Below are 14,414 nucleotides of genomic sequence, written 5' to 3' on the forward strand. Positions count from 1 at the left end.
AAAAATAAATATTTAGATGATTAGCTAAACAATAATGGAATATTAATTCATTATTATTCGGATGTTTTTCTCTTAATTACTAAATTTCTATGCAATACAGTAATGTTACATAATTTATGTAGTTATTTGTATTTTTTCCTATTTTTATCTGACGATAAGAATCTAATCTATTAAAATAGTACAGCTATGCAAAAATATTTAATAATATTTGTGCATGACAATAACTAATTAATTAATTACATTTTATTTTATTCAAGCTAATCATTAAAATATCATCAATCATATAAGATGACTGATATTTTTTATCAACGATAAAGTTACAGCCTAAATAAGTTATCATTCTGTATCGACTAAGCATTTGAATGTTTAATCTCTTTTCTGTGTATCAGATTTCACTATATAGCATTACGAGTAACGATATATGCGAGTGGTTTCTTAGGGCACTCAACGATATCAAGTGTCAAGTAGTATCCATTCGCGAGCCAGACAAACTGACGCCGCAATCGCAAATTGTTATTCCCGCTTTGCGGCAACGTGAATTGCTCGTCATCCCGTAGCTCTATTTGCGATCAAAAACGGTCACATTGCGTTACAACATGGAATGGAGATGAGCTCGTTAGGATAACTGATCGTCGACGACAGTAGCATCGCGGTATCATACTATATGATAATCCTGTCAACAAATACAATCTCGGATTTCACCGGGTATCATCGCGATAGCGATAGCTCGAGTTTCGTCTTGGTCATTGACTCGTGAATGTCTAGCTCCCTCTCGAAATCCAATGGGTTTTATGATGGTTCATTTCTCTCAAGGTTGCCCACGTATAACGGGAGGAAGAGATGTGAAGGCTGCATGCTGTGCGGGGAGAAAAATAAAAATTAAATGAATAATTGAAATATTTACTTTTATTGCGTTGCTGTATTATTGTGTTAATACTACTGAAATTATTGCTTCTTCAGCAATAATCAGCAAAAGCTACTGTAAATATTATCAGGAATTGAATGATAAAAAATAAAAAACAAGCTTATGATTTAAGCATTTATTTATCTATTATTTTATTCATTGAAAAGAGTATTTATTTGATGGTTGAAACGTTTGAATCCATTTCATAATTGTATCATATTAATAAATTATCAATAAACATCAACCAGCTAGACTACAATGTTCTGATTTTGTATTCTATTGAATTTTATTCAATATATCTATTGAATTTTATTCAATAATTTATTGTAATAACAATTTAAAAAATTGCGAAAGAAATGATATAAAATTAAAATTAAAATCTTTGAAGTGGAATTTAATTCTGAAGAGTGAAAATTGCGCCAATCTTGAAAAAGAGTGGCTCAGTTTTCAATCTTTAAGAATGAAATTTATTCTTCAGTGTGAGATTCACTAAAAGTTTTATGATTAATAATAGACGTGATAAGACAGGTATAACTTTGCGCATAATGGTGATAGCAATACTGGAAACAACCAATCAAATTTGGGCCCAAATACATCTTCCTGTGTATAATAGCAGTAGTAAACTGGAATGGCTAATTTAATTTAGGCCCAAATTCACTTTCCTACTCAGCCATGGTAATGTTACACCTGTCTTATTAAACCGTGATGATACAAATGTTCTGAAGCATTCTTTGATTAATGAATTAATAAAATTTTTTCTTCTAACTTTGATCGATCAAACACTTCGAAACATTTCTAATGAAACTTTATACTCTAAATTACGTTTTTAATTATTTTCAAATATATGTGAATTGTAGGTATTGTATTTAAGAAACGCAACTGTGTTCTGTAAATAGGCACAATCGAGGCCAACATTTTCAACACAAAATCTTGACACATTTTAAATTCGAAAGATGACACATTTGAATTAGATTCTAGTTTGCAAAAAGAATTCAGTATCTGGAATAAAGAAAAAAGAGACGAGTCGAGAAGTTAGTAAGAGAGAGTAGAAGAGAGGAGTCCAACCGCGCCGAGAGGATAGGAATGCATTCTACTCCACGTATAAAGTTAAGTGGCAAAGGATTTATGCCGACATTAAAGTCCAACTGTTCGGAACAATCTGCATAACTTAGTCGAGGCTGCCGAGGCGTGCGTTCGGTGGCTCAGCTTTTCTCCCTTCATCTCTCTCTATCTCTCTCTGTCTCTCTCTTCCCTCTTCTGCTCGGCATACAGGGTCCTCTTGCTCCTCGGCCTTTCTCGCCACCATATTGTTCCCCATTGACAGATACGATTCAATGGAACGGCACGGGACCGTAGTGGCCGCGAGTTTGACGTACAAGCGCCAACCTTGCGCACTATCACTTCTCAAGACGCAGAAAAAGAAGATCCCGTTGAGCCCCATCCATTTCGATTGCCATCAAACGGGCAGCTAGTCAACGAAGATGACGCGACGAAAGGAGGGACTGGTGATCGAGTAAGTTCAATCACATCGGCGGACAAACGAAGGCTGCGGCGTAGTTTCGATGATACCTCGAACGGGCCGTTTTCTTCTCGCGTAGTTCTCCATTTCTTCCTGCCTGATGGAATTCCCAATAGCGAGCAGGTGGCGAGTCACGCACGTTCTAGCAAGCATTCCAAGACGACGGGAGATATAATAGGAGATTCCTTCAGCCTTTTATTGCATTCGCTTTTTTTGCCTTCCCTTTCTTCGCTTTCTGCTGTTGTTACGTAGCTCTTTCTTCTTCTTGTTCTTTCGAGAACCTTTGACATGAAGGTAGTGGCTACGTACTCGCTTACGCCAATGGCGTAATGCGAGATTACTATCTAATTTGTATCGCCGTAGAACTCTTCGGAGTCTCGTATAAACGCCGCGCCAGGCGAAATTTATTTAACATCACACTCTGCTCTCGTGGATCAGTTTGTTTTGCAATCACGATTGTGTCAATGCCACGTTGTGTAAGTGTCACTCTTTGTCTATAAAGATTAAATCGATCATTTATGCTTCCCTTGGACACGCTTTCAATATCCTGTCGATAGTTGAGGTGAAATAGCTTTTCGCTTCCGCTCAGCTCGTATACTACTAGCTACTTCACTATATTCAAAGTACATTTGATAGAAATATGAATTACATGATCGTAACATGGTGGAACGGGACAGGATAACGAGTTTACTCTGACATCTTCTAATCAGCTTTCCTTCGCGTTTTTATTAATCCCATAGAGATTTATGCTTATGTTGCTAATTGATATTACAACACGAAGTGGCCTAACCTTTGAGTGGATATATATAGTCACAGCACTTCAGATATAGTTTAAAACCCTGTTCTGGAAAAGAAAAACAAAAAGTATCGTCCAGATGATCATAAGTCTTAAAATTCATTAGTTTTATAGTTCTCTATTTCATATTAAGGTATAAATTAAAATTAAACTTAATATATTAATAAAAATATAACTAAAATTAAACCTCAAGATTATAAATCTTAACATGGACTTTCAGAAACTTTAAAAAAAACTTTAACACTTTAAAAAAAAATTAGTAAATTAGAAGACAGTGTGGTTAATAATATTTGCATGGAAAGAGCAATTTTTGTTAAAGAATTTAAAAATTTAGCCAAATAGATCTGAAAATAATTTTATTGGATGAAAATAATTAAATAGAATCAAAATTGAACATCAAAATTGCTTGCTAATAGAATATCAAAATATATTGCAGCATTGTTCATTATGCTTGTGATTCCTACAAAATTATTTTGATGGTCCAAGAAAATTATTTTCAGATCTATTTGTATCTAGCTAAATTTTTAGATTCTTCAGCAAAGCTTCTTTCCATGCACTTTATTAATACACGCTATATTCTTATTTGTCTTGTTTAGTTAAATTTATTGTTTTAAAATTACAATTTTTTTAGAATCTTCTGAGCATTCCATCTATCAATTTGTATATCTTTAAATCACTTACTTACTTAAAGTTTAATAGAAAAACCTCGATCTTCTCGTCGTGGATAGATTCTTTAGCGTTTTTCGCACGACAGCGATGTCGATTATGTTTAATCCGCACAAGTTTCGCATGGTCGAGTTTTAACGCGGCCCGTTCGAAAGAGCCCTACGGTAAACGTTTGTAATTACCCCGGTAGAATAAAAGGATATAATTATCATCGAAAGCGGGAGGCACGGCTCGCAAATGTTGGATGGGCCTTGCCTCCGTTCCCGTAGGGCCCTTCTGCCATACCCACAATTCGTGGGAGGATTTAATCGACAGAAACGATCGAATCGACTACGAAAGTGGCACTGACACGAGAAATCGAGACAATGGTAGACCACCGACGAGTGTATTTTCCATACAAGGAGCACCAACGTTGTCGCTACGTGTTCATTTGCAGGCCCGAATCATGAAATGCGAGGAAAACGTGATTGAAATTACCTCGGTGAAGTTACGTAACGAATCTGACACTCAACGTGCTGCAACGCATTGCGATAAAATTGCATTTGCGGTTTTTATTATTGTATAAAAATTGAATTTAACTTAGCGCCAATTATTGATATTAAACTTTATACACGAATAATTCGTATCATCTAAATTTACATGAACTCGCACGCGATTGTAATTGCGCACTCCGATTGTTCACATCTCTACTTACGATCCCAGCTGTGTTCGGAATAGTAAAATAGTTTTCTAGCAATAACAGAGTCATGTACATAGATGATGCGTGGTCGCTCTGGAAACCGATTTACATGACTTTAACGATCTTTCGTGAAATTTACGAACGGTCACAGCCGCGTGCCAGCTAAGCTTCCTCCCGCCCTTATTCTCTCTCTTGAATGCATCGCGTATACAGAATAATTCTTTTACTGCCGCAGGTGTTGCTACGCCTGACGTATATCACCCGGCTCGGTCGTGGAATCAAAAGTCCAATCCTTGATGATGTACCTCCTTTTAATCATCGTACTCACATACCGTATACTTGCCTTTACCGAGTCGGAGAATCCCGTTTAAATCGCTAAAAGTTACGTAATACGTCCGCCTTTTTCTCACTTAAATCATCTTTATAGATTTTTACAGAAACATTATGTTTTTCGTTTTTTTGTATCGAGACAATACACATGAATCAATAAATAACCTTAATTTTGATCTCAATAATCAATGTGCTAAAAATTAAAATTTACTCATTAACTATGTATGTATTTTTATCTTAGAAATTATGACAAATGAGAAAAAAAATCGAAATATTTGCAAGTAAATATGACACTTTCTTCAATTTATTAATTATTAAAAACTTTGGTTGTGATAATGAAATATATAATATATTTTTGTGAGAAATATATCTCATTAATTTATTTAAAGAATAAAATAGATGGTTTATTTGCTAGAAATAAAATTTTATTGGGCCGTATTTGAATAAGGATTTATTTCAATGAAATGAACATTATATCCCGCAAATAAATTTTTAAGTATTTATCTTTCTCTCATTGTAAGAAGATATGATGATCGTTGCGAAATTACTTTTTGCAATTGTGTACAACAACGAATCTTAGGCGAAGGCATAAATTTATATTTAAGGACAAATCGCATTCGCGCGGATAAGCGTATTTCGTGTGCTATGATTGTGTTATAGAATACATATCCACCCTTTGTGCAAATTGTCGCATTCCCGCGATACGGTTTTCAATTTCCTTGCATACGTCTAGACAGGACGACATTGTAATATATTTCCCGATCGTCTCCCTCGCGAGAGGTTCATCCGCTCCCTCAGACAGATTCGTTTCGATCATTTCTTCTTAGCAACTGGCCAAGATAAAACGATTCGATAGTACGGATCCAATGCATTTTAAGTACCGACCCTCTTGATGTGTCTTTAACTTCGCGGAAGAGAACGCGCGCGCCCATGAGATTCGTAGGCTGCACAGTTCGCGCGTCGTATATATGTATCGCGCACGATCATTTCACAGTGACAAAGTGGCTTCGCGATGAGGGGACAAAAGAACGAAATCAAAGGCAGGCACCTTTATGCATAAGGATGCAATCCGCTAGCGACCGCGCGGTCCACAATGCGAAGCGATAAAGCTCTTCATTCTGTTCGAAATCTCCAACGGACTTCTTTATTTTGTCAAATGTATTTCACTTAATTCCGTCGCTATCAGATAGCAAAAATAGCACTTACGATTATCCAATTTAATTGTAGCAATGAAATTTTCATGAATATATATACATTTTTCGATTTTGAAAATTCATTCTTTATTTATGTATTAATGTTAATTAATCTTCGGCTACAGTAATGAGTTATTTAGATGCGAAAATTTTTGGATGATTTTACAATCTGTATTGGTATTGTAAAGTTTTAAATCGTAGATAAAAACTTTGAATCTTTCTAGAAAAAATACTCTACACTAGAAAAAATACTAAATTTTAATAAATATTTATTTAAATAGTTCTAAGTATATTCTGAAGGTAAATTTATTTATTTGATATAAGAACCATTAATTTAATTTCATTTTTTATATATTGAATAAATATTTCTCTACTGTAAGTAAATGTTTTCTTAGCACTACTCAAAGAAATAATGTATAAAATTTGTAAATTTTTTCAGTGCAATCAATCGCCATAAAGCGAAGGTTTACACTTATATTCTGTACTGTCACTTATATACTTCAAACAGAATGCTTTAGAATTTGAGTGTAATTTTTATAACTGAGTAAAGAACTGTAACTGAGTTAAAAATAATTTATTTGTATATTTAATATCGGTACAAACGCATATTCATTAGTAAAGAGACACTCACTATTAGAAATGTAGCTTCCTTTATACGTAAATAAAGCTCATGATTATGAACGAAATTAAAAATAATGAATGATTTAACTGAAAATTAAGTTACAATAATTACTTAAATGTAATCAACGTGTACATTAAATTTCATAAATTTTCATGAATACATTAAATTTAATGTCATGAAATTTTTAACAGTATATCTTCAATTTCAGGTACTGCCATGGGAACTGTGCTGACAACCATCACGGCGAATGACGTCGACAGTTCACCGGCGTTGACATATCGATTCGATGACATGAGTTCGGGGCCCTTCAGCATCGATCGGTACGGCGGTAAAGTTGTTCTACGGAAACGTCTGGACGCCGAAATGCGTTCTGAATACACTCTTCGGGTGATCGCCAGTGACGGGATTCATGAAGCGACGACCGATCTCACGGTTCGTGTGACCGATCTCAACGACAACACGCCGCAATTTAAGCAGGCTGTCTACGTGGCTGTTCTTTCGGGTACGTATCGAGTGTATATGATGCCTCTTTCTGCATGGTTACGAGAGCGACACGAATAAAACAGGTAGCAGATCGTCGAATCTGTGATCAAAACTTGGACGATGATCGAACGAGATCGTTGCGTCGATTATCGCGTTGCTCCAGCGAGCATAATTCTTTGATTTATTGGGAACGATCGTTATCGAGATTGTGAGGTTGTTCTGTAAAACGGTAGCTTGGGATAAAATCGCAAGACGAGAAACCACATCATTGGCGATATACAGAAAAATACATACTACATGCAAATAATAATTACTTGTTTCAAATATTTCAAAAATTCATATATCGATAAATTTTGTGTCATCAGTTTGTCACAATTATCAAATTTATTTGAAATATATTCTGAATTCTAGAAAATTTAATACTTCAAGATTATTAAATTAAAATAACTTCGATTTGTTTATTACATAAAAATGCTTCTTTGATCAATTTTGATCAATATTCTCTAAAAGAAAATAAATTTTTATTTTGAGTATACATATTAATGAAATTTTCTATGATGAATTTATAATGAATATATTTTAAGATTATTCAAGAATAGATTCTTTGTTAAATACAACCGTTGCTTAAGAAAGACAGTAAATTATATTAAGTAATTACTTTTCTTAACAATGGAATAATATTTTTCTGTTGCCGCGTTTTTAAAACGCATCGCAAATCTCTTACTGTTCACGTATTAAAGAATTTAAATCTGTTAGTTAATGATCGGTTAACGAATTAGTATGAGAGTTTTAACGAATCTCATTTAGAGCGCAGATAGTCCAGTTGGCGTTGTATTGTTCTGTCGCCTTGTACCTTACAGTAGTTACAATGTGGAAAATCCACATTGAAGTTATACAGGTTCATCAGTCGGAATTCATTATCGTTCATACCGTTGTCATTGGTCGCGCGAATTCTGTCACCCCGCTAGGCGAAGCATTTCGATATCAGCATCCCATCAAAAAAAATCGAAGCAACAGTGGCACAAAGAGATGAAGGAAGGAGAAGGAGGCAACGGGAAGATACAGGCGGGCTTCTCGGTGCGAAATAAACGCGCGTTTAAAAACTGGTTTTTAGTAGACACGCGTTGTCCTGTTGCCCGTGTTCCAAACTCGAATTGACACCGCGCCGAGATAAAGCGCGCGAGAAAGAACGGCGCGGGGGTGAGAGGTGGTGAGGAAAGATGAGAGAGAAAGAGAGAAAGAAAAAGATAGAAAAGAAAGACGAGTAGAAGAAAGACCGATGAAAAGTTAGCTGCTTGAATATGGGAGAGAAAAAGATAGTGGAGAAGAAAGGGCGATGAGATATATGTATTAAGAGAGGGAAAGAGAATGCGAGATCAACGGGACAGGACGAAGGCGAAAGGGAGGAGAAGATGGAAGGAGAGCTGAGGTGAATTGCGAACTCCTCGCACATAAATAAACGTGAGGACACCGTTTGCGAGTCAGCCGAAAAGCCGCCTTCACTGCAACCGTCCGCTTCGAGAAGACTCTCGAAACTTATTAAAAATACATAGGCCTGCGCCTAATGGTGCATTTGGATAGGCGGTAGAGAAGTAAGGACAATCCGGATACTGGAAGGGTTGGATTGGCAAGCGGCGAATATGGAAGGAAAGAGCTCGTTCAAACGGGGAGCTCCCACGGTGACGAGAACGTCGAATTTGCATCTTCTTCTTCTTTTTCAGCTTCATCCCATGCTTCGGCTTGTATGTTCGCGAAAAGCTATGTGCCGTTCCTCTTAAAAGGGACAGGCAAAGAATGACGATATGTCTGTAGAAGGTTGCAGACTTGACTGAGCGAAAAAGATCTCGGCGAAAGTTAATGAAGCTCCTGGCCGGTTAATGGGACTATTATAGATGTTCGTGAGGGTAGATAATATCAGGATAGATAGAAGATTGGCTTTGCCAACCTCTCTCTCACATTTTCTTAAAATTGTACGAATTTTAATTAAATACTAAAGAGCTATTAGCTTTCAGATACCTACTTTTCTGTACAATGTAAGCTTTTAAAGTATCTGTAACTCCCGCAACGGAATTAATGAGGGAACAAGATTAGTGGACGAGCAGTGATACGAAGATTAGTAAGACTATATTACATCGACCAAGAACGATCGAAATATTATTGGGCGATAGAGTAGGATTAAGAAAAATGAATAAAGAAGGAGATAGAAGGAATATTCTGACACTGTTGGAAATACGAATTTATCTTACAATTAGTGAGAAGATGTCGTGATGCGAACATGTGCATACGCATTTTACAATAATTATACAGTTCTTCTTGCTCTCTTCGCCAGATAATACTTTTTTTTTTCGAGGAGATGCCCTCGCTTCCCCCGGCTACGACGCAAGATCCCCGAAGGAAATCATATTCTCCAGGTTTATTTCAAACCTTCCACGCACGCCACGCATCGGTCTATATCTTCCCCTGCCTCCTGTACTTTAGACCGTGGCTTGGCACGTTAATGCCGAGTTATCCGACGATTTGAAACGCATCGAAATGATTTTTGTATGCGCAATGCGCCATCGAGAGCCTGGACCCACGGTACCGCGCGGCGCGATTTATATATAACTGGTTATTATTTCATACTTCCGTTCGGGCCTGATGTCAAGAAGGCTTATCCTCCTTGCTCGCCGTCCGAAAAAAGGCGTTTGTAATGTCGGTCCAGACCAGCGATGGTCGAGGACGCATCCGCAACAAGAAGACACGAAGAGTATTTGAGCTCGAGTCTGCTGATCTCTCGATCTTTCTCCCGCGTCCCTGTCGAGTGGTTCCTTGTACAATGTACGACTCGATAATCGATCTCGCGAAGAGTGCTTCTCGAGTCCCTGCCGTTTACTAATGAATGCCGTCTCGTATGACGTTATATGAGCTCTCTTTATAATTTCGCATCTAAATATCTTTCTCTTTATATTCACTCCAAGAATATTTTAAAGAAACCTGGTACGAATTTATGTTAATATAATTACATGCTGCGTAACCGTGTTGATTTTTTTTTCTCATTTCAGAAGGGCAAGGCAAGCAGGAAATTCTGATGGTAAACGCTACGGACGATGACCTTTTGGAGGAGAACAGCCGAGTGCGATATTATCTGCTGCGTCCCGTGAAGGGATTTTCAGTGGATCCCGTGACCGGCGTTCTGACTGTTAATCACACAGCGATATCCAGGCCGATACCAAAAGAGATGGACTTGGCGATTGTTGCGGAGGATCATGGCAAACCCGCGGCATCGTCGGTGTGCTCGGTTGTCGTACGATTTAGTAGTTTAAAGAGCGCTCTACCCGGGCGGGAATACAATTTCATGGTGAAGGAAAGTGTGCCGAAAGGTACGACGCTGATGAAACTTTCCGACGTAGATCTTCTGGATGGTGCCATCATTGCGGGCGACGATAGCGGAACATTTGAAATATCTAAGGATCGGCTGATACTTTCAAAGATGCTTGATCGCGAGACGAGACACAGGTAAGCGATAGTTTAGATCAAAATTTGATTCTATGATTTTATATGTTGATTTTATGATTTTATTACGTTGAGTCTTAAGTCTAATCTACAATATGCTCTTTGCTTCCTATGCCTTGCTTTTTATCTCTTGCCTTTTTCCCTCTTTGCAACCGTTTTATCAGCAATCATATTTATTGTCATATATTTCTTGTCTCTTCCAAAGTTCGTCTTCTTTTATCTTGAATAAAAAACGAAGAAATAAGATAAGAGATAAAAAAGCAAGAAATAAAAAGTGATAAAAAGTAAGAAAAGAAGCAAATAACATATTATAGATTAGGATTTATGTAGTTTAATTTTCTTATTATTAGCATTCTTTTTCTCTCTCTCTCTCTCTTTCTCTTCTCTTTCTCTTTTTCTTTTTTTTTACTTTTACTTCCTTTATTTTAGAATATCTAAGAGCACTACCAAGTCGCGTATTTGATTTTCTAGATACATGCTACAATTGGGCAACAAGATCGAAAACACGACAACAGGCTTACTGATGGGAGATGAACCGATAATAGTAACAATCAATGTGGAGGATGTCAACGATAATTATCCGCACTTCTTGGAAAAGCTCTATGAAGTATCGATTAAAGAAGACGCCCCATACGGAACGACTATTGCCGTCCTACAAGCCAAGGATGACGACTTGGTTAATACTACAGCGGCCACTCTGGTATACGACATTACCTCAGGAAATGATGGGGGTCTCTTCCGTGTAGAGAAGACAACTGGCGCGGTCTTAGTGAACTCCACGCTTGACTGCGATCTTGAGCCTGAAGTCTACAATCTCGTAGTGATGGTTTGCGATAGCGATCCGGCTTTGCCTCTTTGCGCGCTCGCCAGTCTTCGCGTTTATCTGGAAGATGTGAATGACAATTCGCCAAAGTTTCCGGTTTCCGAATACCTCGAGTTTGTTGGTGAGAATGAGCCGATTGGTACAGTTGTCTTCTCCGCGCGTGCTTCGGATTTGGATCGTGGCATTTTTGGATCATTGAACTACTCTATTGTTTCCGCCGCCAGCGGATTTTCCGACATCGATGACAGTTGGAAGCTGTTCGCGGTAGATGAGACGGGTACTGTCATTACTCGCGCCGTGTTTGATTATGAGCAGCGGAATCGATACGCTTTTACGTTACGTGCCACGGACGCAGGAGGTCGTACAGCGGCAGTGCGTGTCAGAGTGGAGATTGACTCGAGAGACGAATTCTTTCCACAATTTACCGAGAGAATGTATCGATTCGGAATAAGGAGCAATACTCAAGTGCCTGGTACAGTAATTGGTCACGTGACGGCGACCGATCGCGATAAAGGACCCGATGGCCGAGTCGTGTATCAATTAACATCCCAACATCCTTATTTCAAATTGAATCGCACAACCGGTGCATTGATCGTGAAACAAAAATTAATGCACATCGATATGGACGAATCACCCAGATTAGTAGTCAGCGCGAGTTCCGGTAGACAGGGCTCTCTGTCTAACATGACGGTAGTAGAAATTGCATTAATGGATGATACCGAGCTGAATGGAGTTAGAGGAGCTACCGCTCTAGCGCCTACAGATATCGGTTCGAATATGGCTGTAGCTACTTCGGGTGGTTTAGCCGATTGGGTCCTGGGTCTATTGATCGCTCTCCTTCTTCTCATTCTCGCGTTTGGTGCCATCTTTCTCTACCTTCATATTCGTAATCGCCGTCACAAGAAACCCGGTACGAAGCCAGGTTTAAATGGCGAGAGCAATGCTACTGCGTCAAACAGTTACGTGGACCCGAGCGCGTTTGACACAATCCCGATCAGAAGTGTGGCCGGAGTCGGGGCGAGCGGAAATGGTAGTTCCGCAAGTGGCGGGGGAGCGGGTGGCGGCGCCTCCTGTCAGTTTGCTCCTCCGAAATACGACGAAATACCTCCTTATGGAACATCCAGTCAATCCGGGCAACAGCAAGCTACCTCCGAGCTTTCTGGAAGCGATCAATCGGGTTCTTCCGGCAGGGGCTCCGCCGAGGATGATGGGGACGACGAAGAAATCAGAATGATCAATGAGGGTCAGCAGACCGGTGATTCCGCGAGCGACCTTTCAGTTCACAATACTCAGGAATACTTGGCTAGATTGGGCATCGTGGATCCTCCAGCCGGTACGCCTAGGAGGCCTCCCGAAGCTTTGCCTATGGACAGTTTGCATCTGTTTGAAGATGAAGCGAGCACCGAGGCAGATATAGCAACGTTGATTTATGGTAAGATTGGGGAATCTGGACGACCCACTTCTGGTCTGGAAGTACCAGGTGGACCATCGATGAATGGTTCCCTAAGTTCCATCGTGCACAGCGAGGAGGAGCTCACTGGTTCGTACAATTGGGATTATCTATTAGACTGGGGACCCCAGTATCAACCGTTAGCTCATGTATTCAGCGAGATTGCTAGGCTAAAGGATGATGCCGCCAGCGTTCAAAGCGGAAACTCCGGCAGCAGCGGCAAGACCAAGTCTGTACATAAAGCACCACCACCACCATTGCTCACGTCCGTCGCTCCGAGATCGTTAGCGGCACCAGCGTTGGCGAGAGGAATTCTACCAAGGTCGCCGATCAGTCATGATGCCTCTACCTTCCCTTCCGCTGCACTAAGTCCGAGTTTTTCTCCTTCATTATCACCTCTAGCTACGAGAAGTCCTAGTATTAGCCCCCTCGTACCACCCGCCACCCAGAGATCGAATCAAAGTGCCAATCGAGGAATTCCCGTCGCTGATGCCGAGCTGAGGATTTGAGAATACTCTGATTTTAATCCGGCGTACTTTGCGTACTAATTTCTAGTGTTAATACAATGATGACTCGCCAGGAATGCGACATCGGACGATGTGGTACCTCGAACGTGTAATGCGAATAATTCCTGTTAATATGCGTTGTTAAATGTGATTTATTAATGGATATATGTATATTGCTCTCTCAGACTGTGCGAACAACGTGATCCGCGGATATAGTGTTAATGTTTAACTTAGTAATTTCAATTTAATCGGCCATGGCCAAATCGTTCTCCTCGTCACGCGCAAACGCTACTTTCCGGCAATTAATTGTTACTTAATTAATTAATTAACAAAATGTTAACAAAATATAAACTTTATAGATAGTTTCGATTCAACGCGAGGAGCGGTACGAGTAACTCACGAGTGAAACAAAAAGCGAGAAAGCGGCGATTGCGCCTTGACAATTCCATATCTGCTATATAACACAGACGTTTTTTATTCCGATCGATAGCTAATTGAAAATAAGTACTTTCTGAGCGGAATGTTGTAAATATCCGCCGGTTGCGGCGTTTAGTTATTAAGTAATATTGTAAATAATATTCTATGAGAATAACGATGTTGTCATAATCAAAAAAATAGACTGTCCTTACTGTAAACCAGAAATCAAATGATCGCGCCATGTTCATCAAGCCTTCGTGAATGTGTGTACAGTAATCTAATTTTATTATATCGAATCGGTTAATATTACGACGAACATGGCGATATCATTCGAATTAAAAACGAAAACGCGCTACCACGAGCGAACTGATCACACTACATTTCGTGGCAGCGCATCTCTAAAGGCGACCATATATATTCGTTGATTAATTGTTACTTCGTCCCCCGAACGCGATCTCGATGTAACGAGGGATGGAATTTCTCAGCCCGATACATATATACATAACGCACTGAATATATATATATATATATATA

At 38.9% G+C, this 14,414-nt stretch overlaps 1 protein-coding gene across 1 annotated transcript in view; it reads left to right on the top strand.

Annotated features, from left to right (window-relative positions):
* LOC108693898 (protein dachsous) overlaps positions 1-13,484 on the top strand; it is a 72,467-nt gene extending 58,983 nt beyond the window's left edge. The window contains exons 14-16 of the mRNA XM_018203096.1: positions 6,918-7,211; positions 10,234-10,687; positions 11,156-13,484. Coding sequence (XP_018058585.1) covers positions 6,918-7,211; positions 10,234-10,687; positions 11,156-13,466 — 3,059 coding nt within the window. The 3' untranslated portion in view covers positions 13,467-13,484. The remainder of the gene's footprint in view (positions 1-6,917; positions 7,212-10,233; positions 10,688-11,155) is intronic.
* Positions 13,485-14,414: the final 930 nt, after the last annotated feature.

Source organism: Atta colombica, unplaced genomic scaffold (assembly GCF_001594045.1).
Source record: "Atta colombica isolate Treedump-2 unplaced genomic scaffold, Acol1.0 scaffold110, whole genome shotgun sequence".
NCBI lineage: Eukaryota > Metazoa > Arthropoda > Insecta > Hymenoptera > Formicidae > Atta > Atta colombica.